Below are 17,645 nucleotides of genomic sequence, written 5' to 3' on the forward strand. Positions count from 1 at the left end.
CCATCAGTCGTGGCGGCGGGGGAAGGGTCGACCTCCATGTCCGACTCTGAATCGGATGAGGAGGGCGCGGGCGACCTGCGGGTGGGTGTTTTAGCGGGCGCAGTGGACGACGCAGGCACGACGGAGGCTGTGGACGAACGCACGGAAGCAACGTAGGTCGCCGACGAACGCACGGTTGAAGCGGAAGCTGCAACGGTCGACGCAGAAGTTTTGGGCGCGAGTATCGGGGACACGGGATCGGCGGGCGTGATGGAGGCCGCGATGGACGACGCAGGAGCGACAGAGACCGCCGGCGAGTTCGCTGCGTGATGGGTCTTGAATTCTAAAAATTCTGCCGATAGCGTTGGGTACCTAAGGCGAAGAAATTCTGCAAACAGATCGACCGTGGACTCCATTATAATAGACGAGTGCCCAGGGGGGGCTGCCCCGGGACTTTAAAAACACACTCGCCTTACGGCGAGGCTCCAAAAATTGTAATAATCGCAATTAATTACGGCACACAGCCGTCCGCTTGCAAACGGGCCACTAAGTTACCGAACGAATTCCTGGAATTTAGGGGTCCGCCCGCTCACAGATGGCGATTCGACGCAATTAGCACAGGTAGTCACTTCCGAGAAAAACACTTGGACGCCAGATGTGACCCCGAACCGAGGTCGGGCAATCGAACGGTCGATGAGCACGTCAGCACGCGACGGGTGCCTGAATCGGAATGTTGAAATCTCTTCCAGTAGGCCCGCAGAAGGAAAGAAGAATTAGGAACACAAACCTATTGCATATCGTGAACATTACATATAATAATATATACATATTACAAGATACAAAATAATACATATACATACATATACTTACTTTATACTATAATACATTATACAAATATATATATACTTTTATTTAATATGGTAACGATAAATAGTGCTCTTTAACAGATTTTTAACAGATTAGTTTAACGTGATGCTTAGATTTTTTAAATTGTAGACATTTACGAGTAGATCTAAGCACACAGCTGTTAAATTTTCCAGAAAGTTTTGAATTTTCATACTGATAAATAATTGTGTTTCAGGATATACACACGTCAACATGGAGCAGCTATTTAGCAAGTGGCGTCACCCTTGGCTTTTGGCTCGATTTAATCTGCGTGCTGTATCTGGCGATCGTCATTATAGCCTTCCTCGTGATAGACAGCAGTGAGTCATTTGATTATAAAATAAAATCAAATTTAGAAAAATAAATGCAAAGATTATATCGTCGCTGTCAAACCAAAATCTGCCATGTGCAAAAACTCTGTTTTGAATTAACGAGTAAAAACATTTTCGTATAAAATTTTAGATGAAAGTGTATTTTTAAGATCTATGTATATCAAATGAAAGCTATATAAAATATTAAAGCTATAGACATATAACAGTTTTTTTTATACGGTAGATAGGGCTGTAAACTATACGAAAAGGTCAAAAAGTAAAAATCTCAAAAAGTGCACATAGCAGGTTTTGGTTTGACAACAACGATATGCTAATTTTCTTTCTTTTTTCTTCATTAACAGAGACAATATTTTCCGGAAATGTGGGTCTAGCGATTTCGCAAACGCTAATCTTGACAGGAATGTTGCAATTCGGTGTAAGACAAACAGCTGAAGTCATCTCGCAAATGACAAGTGTCGAAAGGATATTGCAGTACACACACATCGAAAGGGAAAGTCAGTGGGAAAAAGGAGGTGATAATACGTTCTAATTTACTATATAATAAACCAAATAATCGATGAATCAAACTAATAAGTCGTCGTGGCCTAAAGGATAAGACGTCCGGTGCACTCGTGCCGAGCGATGCGACGGTGCTCGAATCCCGCAGGCGGGTACCAATTTTTCTAATGAAATACGTACTTAACGTTCACGATTGACTTCCACGGTGAAGGAATAACATCGTGTAATAAAAATCAAACCCGCAAAATTATAATTTGCGTAGTTACTGGTGGTGGGACCTCTTGTGAGTCCGCACGGGTACCGCCATCCTGCCTATTTCTGCCGTGAAGCAGTAATGCGTTTCGGTTTGAAGGGTGGGGCAGCCGTTGTGACTATAGTTGAGACCTTAGAACTATATCTCAAGGTGTGTGGCGCATTTACGTTGTAAATGTCTATGGGCTCCAGTAACCACTTAACACTAGGTGGGCTGTGAGCTTGTTCACACATCTAAGCAATAAAAAAAAAATCTTATTAATTAGGTATTTCTGTTTAAAATATCTTAACTGTGTGTGCTGTAAACTAAATAAAGAGATTTTAGTTCGACCAAAAAGTTAAATTTGAATTCAAAATGAATCCTAATTCTAAATTGACATTCGATCAAATCCAATTAAAAAAAAGTATTAACTCACTTCATTGCTTCATTAACGTTTGTTTAATGTTTCGTGAATAGAACGCGAAACTCCGAAAGGCTGGCCGTCGAATGGTCGTATTGAGTTCCGTAACTGCTTCATGAAGTACACACCTCAAGACCTGCCCGTACTGAAGAATCTCAATTTAGTCATTGAAAGTGGATGGAAGGTAATTTGTCTTAATTTTATTTCAAAAACATTAATATTTCACTTGTATTGTTCGTATCCTACTAAAATTACATTAATTACGATTTTAAACTGTGTCTGACTTCAATAACTGACTTTAAAATTACTTACTAAGATGATCCAACTACCCGAAAGGATATTGGACACTAAAGATCTCTAATCCTTTCTACTCGGACGATACATATGTATATTACGCCCATCTGCCATCTGCCATAGGTACTTTAGTCGAAGTTCTCATTTTTATTTCTATTACATAATTTACTTCAATACTAGAACGATTTTGATTATTTATTTCTAAGGTCGGCATCGTGGGTAGAACGGGTGCCGGAAAATCTTCTCTGATATCCTCCTTGTTTCGACTTGCGATAGTTGAAGGAGAGATTCTCATTGATGACATCGAGACCGGATATTTGGCTCTACAGGTGAGATATGGTCACGCCATTGAAAAATAAATTAGATGAATTTTAAAGCTTGACCATTAACAATTGTAAAATTAAATCTTTTTTTTTTCAACACAAAAAAGCAGCAAGAATACGATAAATTGTGAAATTTACATACCGATTAATTCAAAAACTTTTTATATTCTGTCGTAGGATCTTCGTTCGAAGATATCGATAATCCCTCAAGAGCCGGTATTGTTCTCGGCCACCGTACGATACAATTTGGATCCCTTCAATAACTACAAGGACGAGGAATTGTGGAAAGCTTTGGAAGCTGTAAGTTAAACAAAATCAAAATTCATTCTAGTGTTTTTTTTTATAGCACACATGTTTTAATTCGTAAAATTATATAATTTAAATTGAATTTAAATATTTTTTGGATAATATTATTTTTTTAAAACTAAATTTTATATTTCATTTTTCGTTTACCGGTGACTACTTACGGGGTACTTACTGGAGGTTAATGTATGGTTTGCTGTAAACCCGCACCGGTATTTGCCACTGTTGCTCTGAAAACTGCGAAACGTATAATGGGTCGGTCTCGATACTATGTATAACGGCTTAACTTCGATCTCATAATATTACATAGCATGACCCTATCTATGACTTTAAGTATAGTACTAGTAGTAATAAGTATACACGGCGCTTGTACAATCGATTATTAATGATTCGATTGTATGGTATTGTTCCAGGTTGATCTAAAGGCCGCTGTTCCTTCTTTAGATTTCAAGGTATCCGAAGGTGGATCTAACTTCTCTCTTGGACAAAGGCAATTGGTTTGTCTCGCGCGTGCTATCTTACGAGGAAATCGTATTCTGGTTCTGGACGAAGCCACCGCTAATGTTGATCCCAAGTACGTATGTTATTTAAAGTAAATTTATTACAATTTTCATGCAAAGAACGAGAATATTAGATTAGTTTTTCGCGAGTCACTTATTTTACTTGTTAAATTCTTTGCCATTTATTTTGTGTAGCTGTTATAATCGATGTGCTGAACATATTCTTTTTTCTAAATGAACGCAATATTAAAGCGGTAATCTAGTTTGTAATTTAAAGACGAGCTTCATTCAACATTGATGTACAATTAAAATTAATTATTATTATAATTTTAACCTATCTTGTTCATGGCCAATTGAAAGTTTAGTGTGCCTCTGAATCGTTGGCGCACTGTAATTATATCTATTACAATTTCATTTTCTCTTGATTAAATTCAACAGGCAGACGAGAATAAGTTTCACCTAGTGTTAGGTGGGTACTGAATAACTTAAACAATATATCACAAAGTACACAAAGATAAATAATACGTGTATTCTACTACATTCCAAACCAGAACGCATACATATAGCATAAATAGAGAAAACAAATCTAATATTGTCAAGGGCCTACCAAACTCGTGGTAAAACTGGAATAGCTTCTTAAGGCTACCAATGATTAGGTAGAAAAACTGAGCAAACCCAATTTAGTGCTAAATTGCAGTTATTCAACAAACACATTAAAAACTTTGCCTGGAAGAGATCGATTTTAGCGCTAGGACCGTCTTTTTGGTGTGCAATAATATGTACTCTCCCTTACACTCCCTAAAATTTGTCTATTGCAGAATCATTCAGATTTAACGTCTCCGGACTCTTACAAAAATGTAAATGTACTTAATGTAATTTCATTTCAGAACTGACGAATTTATTCAAAGAACGATACGGACACGATTTGCTGATTGCACCGTGCTGACTGTAGCGCATCGTCTTAACACCATCATGGACTCCGATAGAGTAATGGTGATGGATGCCGGACGGCTTGTGGAGTTCGATCATCCCTACAAACTGCTCAGTAATCCCGACGGCTATTTCGCGAAAATGGTTAAAGAAACAAATGAAAAAATGTCCCAACAATTATATGAAATAGCGAAAGATACGTACATAAAAAACGGAGGTAGAATTGAGTAATTCTTAGTATAAATAGCGAAGTTAATTAGTACACTAATATAAATAATCACGAATTTTAAGTTTTCTTTATAATTCATACTGATTTTTATATGTTTTTACGAATATAGATTAGTTGTACGTTTAGGCGTAGAAGGACAATCATGATGAAACTTCCCAGTTCAAAATTTAATCATCACTTTGGGGGATGTATTAGCCTTGATTAAAAGCCTAGATCCTGAAGGTTTGACATTTTTTTTTTCTTTCAATGGCAGTTATAACCATAAAATGAAATAGCGTACCATAAAATGAATTAATGTTAAAACTTTAGTATGTCTATGTATGATAGTTATATCCCTAATTATTTATGTTGCAGGGCTCTACAACACACTCAAATTTAATTACAATCGGTACAGCCATTTCGGAGCTTTCTTTCTGTTTCTAAAAAAAATATTTCCTCAAAAACACTTTGGTTTAACATGTGAAACTTTGAGGATCTTATTATTTTATCAATAGCAACATCTCCCCGAAGTGGCGATTATAATATATGTTTATTATCTGTCGGAAACTTTATCATGCATAACCCCCTATACCGTTCGAATAATATTGTAATCCAAAAGAAAGAAAAATGCTGATTCGTTAAGTAGATATTATAAGACTAGGTTTTGGGATTATTTTACAACAATGTTGATTAAAAGTAACCAATAACTCTATGGAAATATATAATCTATTTGTTTTAGTTCCTGCACCATAAGATTGTACACATTTAGAATTTGAAAATGTTTTTACAAAATGTGTGTTGTGCTCACGTTGGTCAAATAAACTTTAGGAATAAGTTTTAATAATAATATAGAATACGTTATTTATTTTGCGATATAAATGTGTAACTGTATAAAATTGTATGAATACGAAGCTATCATGATAAAGGCCATAGAGGTTTACTTCGAACAAAAATAAACAATATTGAATTATTTTGTGTAATTTATCAAAATCCATATTTTGAGCTAGCGATTATAACATACCATATGAGACAATTTATTCAATTAACATTCACTTATTAGACTGCAGCATTTTTTAATGCACTAGGTGGGTGAACTATCTCACGGTCCATTTTCTGTTAAGGAGTAAAATATTTAAAATACCAAACGCGATCCACGAACCGAACTTTATCGAACCCGAAATCTACCTTTGCATTCCCTCCGCTGGGGGAATGTTTTTTTAAGTCTTTATATGTAAAAGTTACATGTTGGTAACTACATCGATACCTAGGCACAAGTATAAAAAAAAAATTATAATATCGAAGAAGAGGGCTCCGGTCGAGATCGGTTTCCGCCTATTTAGCCCTATTAAGATATGCTCCGTGAGGCAGTGCACTTGTTGTATGGACGAGTGCTTGGCGCGGAACCCAAACTGCTCGTCTACTTATGTTTTCTTTTCGGTAATGAAGTCCCAGAGGCGTTTCCGAAGGAGTCATTTGTATAATTTACCTGTCGCTGGGAGGAGACTAATCGGACGGTAACTAACGGTTTCATTTTTCGTTTTTCCCAGCTTATGTATACCAAAAATGTCCGCTTCTTTCTACATCACGGGAAAGATACAGTTCATCATAGCGGCATTTAAAATGGTAGCTAACATTGCTATCAGTTGGACTGGTAAAATTTTTAGCGCGGGATTACGAATGCCATCGGATTCGGGTGCCTTCCTAGGTTGAAGGTTGTAAGATCGCTTCTACTTCGTTTGTGGTAATGGGGGGTAACACGTCCGAGGCGACAGGGATACTCTACGCTCGACCTCCCTGTCAACTAACTCGGTGTGTTCGGGGTGCGCGGTTTGAGTGCTGGTGGTGCACTGCTTTTGCAGTGCATCGCCTAGTAACTCTGCCTTGTCATCCAAAGTTGATAGAGGAGTGCACAAATAATATAGACCAAACCACCTGGCGAAAAACATGCAACACGTTGAAAATTTTTAAAAAGAATACATGAAATATTTCGACTATGATTTCCAGTTTATTAAAAATTTCAGTGAAGGTGATGACGGTGACAATGACAATGAGGATGATGACAGTGTAAAAATGTAACATGATTCTTAATAATAATAATGGAGGGAGCTTTTTATTTTGTGTAGAATTAAGGTATTGTTTAGGATTATATTTCTTTTGTGTTTCTTTTACGTTTCTACCTGTAATTAATTATTATTACTAATGTTAATTAGTAGTTACTTTAACGATGTTGTATATTTTTTATTTTGACCACTCCTAATAGGTAAATTAAAAAATACTTAAAACATAAAAATGGGTGAAATCCATAACTTGAATTAATGAATTTTTGTTTGCTAACCGTACGTGCTCTCACGCCTATATTGACGCGTATACAGATTGGTTAGTCACACAACTAAGGACTGCGCGCAGTAGTACTTTGCAACAACTATATATGCCGTAGACAGCGTAAAAAAAAAACATGAACACTGCAGTTACGGCATGATTCATAACCGTTCCTGGTGCACGCAATATGAACTTGATAAAAGGAGATTAATTGCCGCTTCAGGATACGCAGCGGCCTCCTTTAACGCTCTATATTAAAGTAGGGCTCTGTGAAATACATTAGTTGTATGAACAATAACTTCAATGACTCTTCTTCAAGCCATTCATTCCACCCAATACTGAGGTCTCTTCATATGCACTCCATTCTTTTCGGTCTCTTGCCTTTCGCATCCAGTCCCTACAAACTATTTTGCCCAGGTTGTCGGTCCACCTCGTTGGCTGCCTGCCCACGTTACGACGTCCAATACGAGATCTCCACTCCAGTACTTTTGTGCCCCAGTGATTGCCAGTGCGATGATTGGTGATGAACAATGATCGATGGGCGGCACATATTATCAACTAATTTTTTTATTTCCTTTAAAGGATCATGAACTAACGACGCGTTTAACGGTGAATGGTCATTATCGGTCACGGATGTTAATAGTTGTATTGCATAACCAAGATTGGCAGAAATAGACAAATATAATTTTATTTATATTCCGACCTAACGAATATGTTTATAATCAATTCATAGACAGTGTGTGTAAATGTGTACAAATTGTGAAACAGCTATAAAAATGGCCACATACGGAAACGATAACCAAATAAGGGTCATATTTTAAGTGTCATTAAAAACAACAGGGCATGCTCGAGACCAAGTACACTTCATACATAGTGCACTTAGCACACTTATGTACTTCACTCTGTGACTGACACTTTGACTGACTCGGTAGTGTAGTTGTTAGCGTCCCTGACCATTGCGCCGAGGGTCTTGGTTTGATTCCCCATATCGGGCATACATTCGTATAACAGGTTTTTTTGCTCTTTATATGTGTGTTTACTAACTATCTAATATATAAAATTCTCGTGTCACGGTGTGCGTGATTGAACTCCTCCGAAACGGCTCGACCGATTTTCGTGAATCTTAGCATGCATATTGGTCAGGGTTGAAAATCGAACAACATCTATTTTTCATCCCACTAAATGTTAAGGGTGTTCCACCCCTACATTTTTTTATTTATTTTTTAGACAAAATTTTTTGTTTTTATATTTTTATGATACAACATACAAAAATACATACAACCCTAAATTTTCACCCCTCTACAATCAACCCTTATTTTTTATTTGCTAATTAAAAACTTTAATTTTTTTGCAAGAATTTTGTTTTTATTTTGTCATGACTTAAAATAAAAAATTTCATATTACTCTGAAATTTTCACCCCTCTACGATCAACCCCTATTTTTTTTGTTAATTATAAACTTTAAAATTTTTATTTAATTTTTATTTTGTCATGAATTAAAATAAAAAATCTGATGTTACTCTCAATTTTTCATCCCTCTATGATCAACCCCTATTTTTTATTTCTTAATATTTTAAAGATTTTCATTTAATTTTTATTTTGTCATGAATTAAAATAAAAAAAATCATATTACTCTCAATTTTCACTCTTCCGCAATAATCCGCAATAAGGTTGCAAGATGGCAATCAAATATTATACAAATTGTAGTACCTACGATAAACTCTTATTCAGAGTTTATAATGTCAAGTTCCTTTAATTATGATTTATTTTAAATTCAATTTGATCTCCCGCCCTCGTCGGTCGACTACTGATCAACCATCAATCGATCAGTTATCCCCGCATTTGAGAGCTATACGAGGGCTGCACTAAAAGTATCGGTAGGCCCCTCAGGCCGACTCGCGGCGTTCGATGATGACGAAAAAGCAGAGCTGCTGGCCGATACATTGCAAACCCAGTGCACGCCCAGCACTCAATCCGTGGACCCTGTTCATGTAGAATTAGTAGACAGTGAGGTAGAACGCAGAGCCTCCTTGCCACCCTCTGATGCGTTACCACCCGTCACCCCGATGGAAGTTAAAGACTTGATCAAAGACCTACGTCCTCGCAAGGCTCCCGGTTCCGACGGTATATCCAACCGCGTTATTAAACTTCTACCCGTCCAACTCATCGTGATGTTGGCATCTATTTTCAATGCCGCTATGGCGAACTGTATCTTTCCCGCGGTGTGGAAAGAAGCGGACGTTATCGGCATACATAAACCCGGTAAACCAAAAAATGATCCGACGAGCTACCGCCCGATTAGCCTCCTCATGTCTCTAGGCAAACTGTATGAGCGTCTGCTCTACAAACGCCTCAGAGACTTCGTCTCATCCAAGGGCATTCTTATCGATGAACAATTCGGATTCCGTACAAATCACTCATGCGTTCAACAGGTGCACCGCCTCACGGAGCACATTCTTGTGGGGCTTAATCGACCAAAACCGTTATACACGGGAGCTCTCTTCTTCGACGTCGCAAAAGCGTTCGACAAAGTCTGGCACAATGGTTTGATTTTCAAACTATTCAACATGGGCGTGCCGTATAGTCTCGTGCTCATCATACGGGACTTCTTGTCGAACCGCTCTTTTCGATATCGAGTCGAGGGAACCCGCTCCTCCCCACGACCTCTCACAGCTGGAGTCCCGCAAGGCTCTGTCCTCTCACCCCTCCTATTTAGCTTATTCGTCAACGATATTCCCCGGTTGCCGCCGACCCATTTAGCTTTATTCGCCGACGACACGACTGTTTACTATTCTAGTAGAAATAAGTCCCTAATCGCGAAGAAGCTTCAGAGCGCAGCCCTAGCCCTAGGACAGTGGTTCCGAAAATGGCGCATAGACATCAACCCAGCGAAAAGTACTGCGGTGCTATTTCAGAGGGGAAGCTCCACACGGATTTCCTCCCGGATTAGGAGGAGGAATCTCACACCCCCGATTACTCTCTTTAGACAACCCATACCCTGGGCCAGGAAGGTCAAGTACCTGGGCGTTACCCTGGATGCATCGATGACATTCCGCCCGCATATAAAATCAGTCCGTGACCGTGCCGCGTTTATTCTCGGTAGACTCTACCCCATGATCTGTAAGCGGAGTAAAATGTCCCTTCGGAACAAGGTGACACTTTACAAAACTTGCATAAGGCCCGTCATGACTTACGCGAGTGTGGTGTTCGCTCACGCGGCCCGCACACACATAGACACCCTCCAATCCCTACAATCCCGCTTTTGCAGGTTAGCTGTCGGGGCTCCGTGGTTCGTGAGGAACGTTGACCTACACGACGACCTGGGCCTCGAATCAATTCGGAAATACATGAAGTCAGCGTCGGAACGATACTTCGATAAGGCTATGCGTCATGATAATCGCCTTATCGTTGCCGCCGCTGACTACTCCCCGAATCCTGATCATGCAGGAGCCAGTCACCGTCGACGCCCTAGACACGTCCTTACGGATCCATCAGATCCAATAACCTTTGCATTAGATGCCTTCAGCTCTAATACTAGGGGCAGGCTTAGGGACCCCGGTAACCGTACTCGTCGAACTCGACAAAGAGGTCGACGTGCAACCTAACCCATGCATCAGCCCGCTGAGTTTCTCGCCGGATCTTCTCAGCGGGTCGCGATTCCGATCCGGTAGTAGATTCATTCGCGAAACAATTGCTCTTGAGTTGTTAGGTCTCCTTCGGAGGCGCTCGGGCAGTTGTTAGCAAATCCCACCCCTCTTGGCTGAGCCTTTGCTCGCCCACCTGTCCTGGTGAAACTGGAAAGGCCTTCGGGCCACCAGTAAACTTTCAATCATAAAAAAAAAAAAAAAGTATCGGGAATGGAATATTTCCACTGTTCCTGTCATATTAAAATCTTTTTAATTGAAAACTTTTTGGTTTTAAAAATCGAATACCATTTATTTATTTAAAAAAAGATTCTCGGTCTTGTCAAACTTGTTTAGTCGTTGAGGAAATGGAATTGACTCGAGAAAATTCAAGAGCGATGATTTATTATGACTTTCGAAGTGGTTTAACACAAAAACAGTGTGTTGACCGGATGATTTCTGCATTTGGTGATGAAGCCCCATCCAAAACCACAATTTATCGCTGGTTTGCTGAGTTTCAACGTGGACGTGTCAAGCTCAGTGATGATCCCCGTCAAGGTCGTCCAAAAACTGCAGTCACCCAAGAAAACGTTGATGCTGTGCGTAAGCTGATTGAGGAAGATCGACATATGACATACCGCGAAATTCAGGCAACTTTAGACATTGGCATGAGTCAAATACAAATAATTTTGCATGAACAATTAGGTGTAAAAAAGTTGTTTTCCCGATGGATACCGCATTCGCTCTGTGAAGTGCAAAAAGCGGCTCGCGTTACTTGGTGCGTCAGAACTCTCGAAAGATTCCACGCAGGATCCTCAAATGCTGTATACAACATTGTATCAGGTGACGAATCCTGGATATACGCGTACGAACCCGAAACAAAAAAACCAGTCACGAGTTTGGGTGTTCGAAAATGAGTTAAAACCAACAAAAATTGTTCGTTCACGGAGTGTTGCAAAAAAAAAATGGTGGCCACGTTTGTCTCCAAAACCGGCCATGTTACGACTATTCCTCTTGAGGGACAAAGAACGGTTAATGCAGAATGGTATGCTAGCATTTGTTTGCCACAGGTCGTTTCTGAACACCGTAAAGAGAACTGCAACCGCCGCATCATCCTCCATCACGACAATGCGAGTTCTTACACCGCGCACAGAACAAAAGAGTTTTTAGAGCAAGAAAACATAGAATTATTAGACCATTCGCCGTACAGCCCCGACCTAAGCCCTAATGATTTCTATACTTTCCCTAAAATAAAGAATAAATTGCGTGGACAGAGATTTTCATCACCTGAAGAAGCTGTGGACGCCTACAAAACGGCCATTTTGGAGACCCCAACTTCCGAATGGAATGGTTGCTTCAATGATTGGTTCCATCGTATGGAAAAATGTGTCAAATTTCGCGGAGAATACTTCGAAAAGCAATAAATACATTTTTAAATAGTAATGTTGTCACTTCGTTAATTCCCGAAATTTTCAGTGCCGCCTAGGTACAATACTATACATTTTTCAGCCATGTTTTTTTGGTTTTATTTGTGTATCAATAGTATGTTCAGTAGGTCTGAGAATCGGCTACTATCTATTTTTCATACCCCTAAGTGATAAGGGTTGTCCATCCCAAACATTTTTTTTTCTTGGATATTTTTTTTTTGTTATAATGAGGTATTATGTCGTTGAATGAGGCTTTTTTTCTATACTAGAATTTTCCCTAGAAATCTTATTTAAGGCAACACAACGTTTGCCGGGTCAGCTAGTATATGTATATATATTTAAAGGTATACAAGTATGTATATATGTCTCTGGTACCCATAACACCAAAAACATTAATCTGGGGCCGGATGACCGTACGTGATGTTTTCCCAGCTATTATTGTAATTATAGTTATTGTTGAAACTTTACTCGTATCTTAGCAACTGGTAATTTAAGTACACTCGGACTACTTGTGCTTTTTCGTCAATGATGTATTTTCTACGATCCAGACTAAATTCAATATTAACGTACTCTGATAAAACTACTAAAGCAAAATGATGGAAATTAACGTTAATTTTTAAGTGTAAGTCAATATCCTTTAGTTTAACGGTTTTCCCAACCTTCAAACCAAAGTGCATTTTTGATTTTGTTGATTTAATCTTTGTTCATGTTTAGACATGTCAGAAAAGTGGCTTATTCAGCGTTTAGCCGCAGCTTTGATGATGCACAAGTGTGAAACAGCGAAACATGAACGTGGACGAATCATTCCAAAAATCTGAGTGTATGGGCAATGTTCCCTTTGCCAGTCTAATGGACAATTGAAATGAAAAAAAATATAGTAGGGATACAAGCTTAATTGCTTATTCTTAAAATTGTGGGATAAAAAGTCCAAAAGTGATTTTTAATTGATTTATTTTTAAGAGTTAAGTTCTACGCAAAACCTACAAGTACTTTAATAGTGAAAAAGGTTGAGTAATAAGATTTACGAGAGAAATTTCAATTAAAAAAAACTAGGTACCAGTTTCGAATACTGCCTGTGCATATATTGTAAACGTAATAAAAACACACTTCCTACATCAAATTAAACAGTTCTTTTTCAGTTTATTCCAGTTTACTCTGCTAGACTATATCTATGATGAAACAGCAGCGCTTCTGATGCCAGTGATCAAGACGTGGTAAAAATAGTTAACTCTTTTACATTCAGGTTTTAGAAACAATTTAATTTACCGTCAAATATCAATTTTGAACAGTGTGCTATCACATACTAGCACAAGCTTCTGCCATTTTAGACCAAGCTCAAACCTCTGCCATCTTCTGCACATTTCACATGATATCGGTTTAGCTTTCGTTTTACTTACATAAAATTCATGAATTAAATGCACTTTTATTTTAATAGTACAAACTTGAGAACTATTTGAGGGGATTTAAAGATTTAGCGGAAATTCAATAGTGATTGGCAGCACTGATTGAAAGTTTGAAGTACTGTCATTTTTAGAAAAGAAACGAAGCGGCGTCGCTCAAAAGTCAAGAAGCCTTATTTGCAATCCGTAAGTAGGTAGGTACCATCTTATTTTTTAAACTCATTAAAAAAAAGGTAGCAAAAACTTCTAACGCGAAGTAAACTCTGTTTCTTCAACTTCCAGCTAAACATGACTTCGCAAGTAACTCCACCATCAGTATCTTGGGCTCAGCGAAACGCTCGTATCTTTTTAACATTCAATGTTGAATGTGAAAAGCCTGATATAAACATTGAACCTAAATCGATTACGTTCAAAGGAATATGCGAACCAGAAAAAAAAATGCACGAGGTTTTAATACCACTTTATGCTGAAGTTGATCCTAAAAAGAGCATGTGGGTTAACAAAGGAAGGTTAATTGAGGTACTATTGGCGAAAGAAAAGGTTGATGAGCCATACTGGCCTTCATTAACAAGTGATAAAAAGAAACACCATTGGCTTAAAGTGGATTTTAATCGCTGGCAAGATGAAGATGAAAGTGGAGACGATTTAGACAATATGAATGACATGTTTTCGGACAAAGATATGAACATTCAATTTGGTGGAGATAATGAAAAGGATGATTCGAGCTCTGGTGAAGAAGAAGATTTACCTGATATAGAATAAACTGTTGGTCAACAATTAAATAGCCAAAAATTCACTAGTGTTAAGCATATGTAATTATGGACAATATATTTTGTGCTTTTTGATTAGAAATAAGAAAGCACCAAGTCTTACTGTTGTGGTAAAGCTAGGTTAATTTAGATTTAATAAAGGCAAGAATGTGAGAAACTACAGAATGTATGTGCTTCTAATGTTTTGACTAGCCAGTTTCAGAAACAAACACTTGAACTGTTGTTATACTTGTAATATTAAATGTTAAGTTCTATCATTTTACATATAATAGTGTACAATGTCCATTATTCTGACTTTAATGGACATGTTATCAGTGGCTGGTTCAAATTCAAGTTTAAAAATTTTTACTTTGTTATGTGAAAAAATACATTTTAAGTTTTATAAAATGGTTTGCTTGTAAAATTGAAACATCTTTCAGTTTAATTAAAACATTCTGGAATAAACAAATGAGAATCTATTTAAATCACAAATTATAGCTATTCACATAATAAACTAACAGTTATTACAAAAGATAAATCACTTATGTTCAAGTGTTTTAAAACTTATTTTAAACTCATTTAGATGATATATAAAATCGTCTAGACATATATCATCTAAAACTATAAGCTTGTTATGTGTTTTTTTAAAGGCATTATCTATAAGAACATTATTAATATTAAAACACACTCTTGTAGCAATAACCATTTCTGTTCATCCTTTACAATTTGCAAACATGCAAAATCAAATTTCTCTTTGCATGCAATACAATACTAATAATTTCTATTTTGTTAATTTATTCCTAATATATCTTTGAATAGATATTACGAGAGTTAGGGTTAACCTTGTAAACATTTTACACAATTTTAAAGAGATTTTAGTTTACTGTTCGTTGGGTTTGTAACATGATAAAATTTAGCATTGTTCAACTGTTAAGACTCAAACAATTCTTAAATATAGGAAACAGTAGATTTTGTGATACTAGAAGGAAAATGGATGCAAAAAGAAATTAAATATTGATAAGATTTATGTATCATTGGCTTAGTGCTCAGTGACCCTGACTACTATACCACATGGACCATGTTCGATACCCAGTTAGTGTTGATATCTCTGTTAAAAATATTACAGCACTCAATATACTTATTCTCATCTTGTTTATTTCTGGCATCCTAATATAAAGAAAATATTAGCTTTTGGCTGTTCTATGTGAAACAATTAGGACTTCAGTAACCACTAAACCACCAGACGGGCCGTAAATTAGTTTACTATTAAATAAATAAATTATTTTGAGGTCAGCTGGTACACAAACATTATAGAAATTCCTTGCTTGATAGACAAACTTCATTTATTTTATATTACTATATGATGTTTGTCTGTTGGTAACATTAATATTTCATGTCTAAAACAATAAAAAATCTTTAAGTTTTCACACTACACAATTTGTTTTATTTTTGTTAAAAACGATGATACTTTGTGCTAAACCACTGAACTGATACATATAGAATTGCTTTATTGGTGTATTTCCAAGACCAAATTAATTTTGGATGCTGGAATTTTCAGTTACTGTAAGATTTCAAGTAACAATTTACCTCCTAGACCCGTAAATTAGTCGGTCATCATTAATAAATGATTATTTTCAATGAATTGAACTCTTTTATGACCTTAATAGACAGGCTATATTCCCTTCTGGTTAAATAGACGTGCGTTATGACCACTGCCTACGCCTAAGGACTGTTTAAACTTTGTCAGTAGAATTTCATAGCGCCGCGGAGAATATATGAAAAAAAAAATGATTAATTATATCTTGATGAATGCAGTGGCCATAACCTTCCCCAATAGTGGGTGGTACATATAAATGTACGATAATATGATAATCTCGGAATAATACATCTGAACACTCCATGCAACATACAGTACAAGAAAGCACACTAAAGTCTCCGTTTAAGAAGAGATTCTAAGCTGTCTGTGAAATCAGGATTATTGACAATCCAAAACGGTATTCCACGCGAAGCCTAACTATTGCTTTCTGTAGCATAATTCTTAGACCTAGGGTGAAGTACCATTTCAATACCTAATGCTCTCGCTCTCAGAACACATTGGAATCATAGCGCTAACGAACGAGCCCTTCGCATTGAACGCCCGAATCCATAGACTGCATTTAATTTAGTTCATTTCACCCATCCTAGATAATTTGCTTCAGAAAGAAAAATTGTTCGCTTCCTGAATTATACATTGTTGCATTGATAGAAATGATGAAAAGCGCGGATTTTTGTGTTACTCGCTCTGTTACTACTAAAATTACCAGATAGGCCTGTTGTTGGAAGGATTAAACTAAGTAACCCTTCGTAGGGATAGGGTGGACATGGTCAGTTTTCCACGGTAACAGAAGTCTCTTGGTAGTATAAAAGGCGATATATAAAATTGTATAAAATGCACTAGCCCGAGAACCAACGTGCCCCGAATCTGTCCTAGTCCTCCGCCTCCAGTCGTGCTCCTGTTTTGAGATTCGTGATCACCTCCATTATGTCCTCATTATGAGAGATGTGTAATGCTCCTAGTGCCTTTTAATAAAGGCATAATTGCCAGGGTACATATAAATCCATATTGTGTAAATCGATGAACGGGTTCACGGCCCACGTGGTCGGCAACATAACTGCCGACATGAATTCGAAATCTCATTTATACATAATGAAATGGATTTGCGGGAGATATAAGCAGGATGGTGATACCTACCCGTAGAGGCATAGAATATGCCTAACCACCAGTAAACACCAGTTGGTAATTAAAGTACGCTAGTGTAGTTGTTAACCGCTGTTAAAGACCGCTGTATTACCCTTTCTCTAGTGAATTCTTTACTTACATTTTTCAACAACCATGAAGAGATTAAGTTTTTTTTTATTGCTTAGATGGGTGGACGAGCTCACAGCCTACCTGGTGTTAAGTGGTTACTGGTGCCCATAGATGTAAATATAACGTAATAACGTAAATATAACGTAAATGCGCCACCCACCTTGAGATATAAGGTCTCAAGTATAGTTACAATGGCTGCCCCAACCTTCAAACCGAAACGCATTACTGCTTCACGGAAGAAATAGGCAGGGTGGTGGTACCTACCTGTTACTATTCTAAGACAGGATACAGCCAAAGTAGGTACTATTTTAAGTAACTTAAGTAAGCACTGATTGCACTGATTGAGGCCATTTTTATTTGTTAACCTGGATAGTT

The 17,645-nt window shown here is 37.6% G+C and overlaps 2 protein-coding genes across 4 annotated transcripts in view; both read left to right on the forward strand.

The window, feature by feature from the left end:
* The window catches only part of LOC101743689 (ATP-binding cassette sub-family C member 4), a 54,743-nt gene extending 48,868 nt beyond the window's left edge, over positions 1-5,875 (forward strand). For both annotated transcript variants that reach the window (XM_038015872.2, XM_038015873.2), the window contains exons 19-25: positions 1,061-1,184; positions 1,538-1,708; positions 2,404-2,531; positions 2,848-2,970; positions 3,142-3,264; positions 3,681-3,841; positions 4,655-5,875. In XM_038015872.2, the coding sequence (XP_037871800.1) occupies positions 1,061-1,184; positions 1,538-1,708; positions 2,404-2,531; positions 2,848-2,970; positions 3,142-3,264; positions 3,681-3,841; positions 4,655-4,928 (1,104 nt within the window). In that variant the 3' untranslated portion in view covers positions 4,929-5,875. The remainder of the gene's footprint in view (positions 1-1,060; positions 1,185-1,537; positions 1,709-2,403; positions 2,532-2,847; positions 2,971-3,141; positions 3,265-3,680; positions 3,842-4,654) is intronic.
* A 7,723-nt stretch (positions 5,876-13,598) lies between these two features.
* LOC101746199 (uncharacterized protein CG16817) lies at positions 13,599-15,859 on the forward strand. Of its 2 annotated transcripts, none has more exons than XM_004928439.5 (2): positions 13,599-13,867; positions 13,956-15,859. In XM_004928439.5, the coding sequence occupies exon 2, from the start codon at positions 13,962-13,964 to the stop codon at positions 14,433-14,435; it is 474 nt and encodes a 157-aa protein (XP_004928496.1). In that variant the 5' UTR covers positions 13,599-13,867; positions 13,956-13,961; the 3' UTR covers positions 14,436-15,859. The 2 variants fall into 2 exon arrangements, with proteins under 2 accessions (XP_004928496.1, XP_004928498.1); XM_004928441.4 differs by having other exon boundaries at positions 13,764-13,859.
* Positions 15,860-17,645: the final 1,786 nt, after the last annotated feature.

The sequence above is a fragment of the Bombyx mori genome, chromosome 15 (assembly GCF_030269925.1).
Source record: "Bombyx mori chromosome 15, ASM3026992v2".
Classification (NCBI taxonomy): domain Eukaryota; kingdom Metazoa; phylum Arthropoda; class Insecta; order Lepidoptera; family Bombycidae; genus Bombyx; species Bombyx mori.

Excerpts from the sequence above, each read along its gene's own strand:
- LOC101746199 (XM_004928439.5), top strand. The coding sequence starts at position 13,962 with ATGACTTCGCAAGTAACTCCACCATCAGTATCTTGGGCTCAGCGAAAC.